Source organism: Morone saxatilis, unplaced genomic scaffold (genome assembly GCF_004916995.1).
Source record: "Morone saxatilis isolate NCDOM2014 unplaced genomic scaffold, NCSU_SB_2.0 Contig20, whole genome shotgun sequence".
Lineage (NCBI taxonomy): Eukaryota > Metazoa > Chordata > Actinopteri > Moronidae > Morone > Morone saxatilis.
The window spans coordinates 10,361,118-10,362,194 of record NW_023339763.1 but is presented as its reverse complement, the minus strand read 5'-3'; the positions used below and the strand labels follow the sequence as shown (position 1 = coordinate 10,362,194).

Here is a 1,077-nt window from a genome sequence, read left to right as displayed (position 1 = left end):
TTAAACAGAAAGAGGAGGAGAGGGGTGGAGCTGGAGCTCAGATTGACAGAAGTCAAAGAAAAACCTGAAGAAGTCACTGGCTAGAGGAGGCACTGGGTCCGCCCTCTGAACACCAAGATCAGTGTGAAGGTAGGCCAAACAGAAGAGACGCTCTCCCATATAATTCTAGAATATAATATTTTTCTTAGGAAATTATATATAATTATACATACATATACAGATTTACACACAGATTTACCTTAATACTGTATGTTTGCCCTGTTCTTTAAATAGATGTCTGATTTTTGAAAGTGTTGTTTTGTGGCTATACCTGTGTCCTGTCCGCTGGATTTTAATTACCAGCTCTCATTATATTGTATCATTCAGATTTAACTGCTTTGAAATAGTTGGGACATTTTGGGGTTATACGCTTATATTTGCCTTCTTTTGGAATTGGACTATGTCCTATACTTTAGCCGCTACTGGCTCTAATTGGGACTAATTGTTTCTAACATACTCAGATAAACGATGTCCAATACTGCAGATTAGGACGGTTTATTTTCAGTTCCTCTTTTTAATCCAATAAGTAACACAGGTCCTCTTCCCAAATAACAACACCATTAAGAGGACATGAGACATTAATGACAGGAATTTTAAAATTACTTGAGGCAAGCCTTATACACCCAATTTACAACAAGCCAAATTAGATAGCATAATGACTGGAAGCAGCTAGCGTGGCTCTGTCTAAAGTAAATCTGGCCTACCAGCACCCCTAAAGCTTCACTTCTTAACACATTTTTAATCTTGTTTTGGTCGGTACAAAACCAAAGCTTAAAAGTTGTGGGTTTACAGTTTAGACTGTTTTGTTGCCTGGGCCAACCGCACACCCGATGACAAGACTTCCAGGATGTCACTGCTCCCTGGCTTAGAAATAATTCAAGTAAACATAATTGATAAAACTTTTTCCCCAAAATTTAAACAATTATCTATAAATTGGTGAAATCTGGAAATTTTTTGTTTGTGTGTGTTTGTCTGTGTGTTTATGTGTGTACAGGCACAGGGCAGCAAGGTTGAAAAGGTTTACAATGAGACTGTGCC

The 1,077-nt window shown here is 37.9% G+C and overlaps 1 protein-coding gene across 1 annotated transcript; it reads left to right on the top strand.

The window, feature by feature from the left end:
- Positions 1 to 22: 22 nt before the first annotated feature.
- LOC118332066 (actin filament-associated protein 1-like 1) lies at positions 23 to 124 on the top strand (the record flags this gene model as incomplete). Its single annotated transcript, XM_035667196.1, is given in 1 exon segment — positions 23 to 124. A coding segment is annotated over 1 exon segment (62 nt), but the record flags the coding sequence as incomplete, so codon positions are not given.
- Between the last annotated feature and the right edge of the window lie 953 nt (positions 125 to 1,077).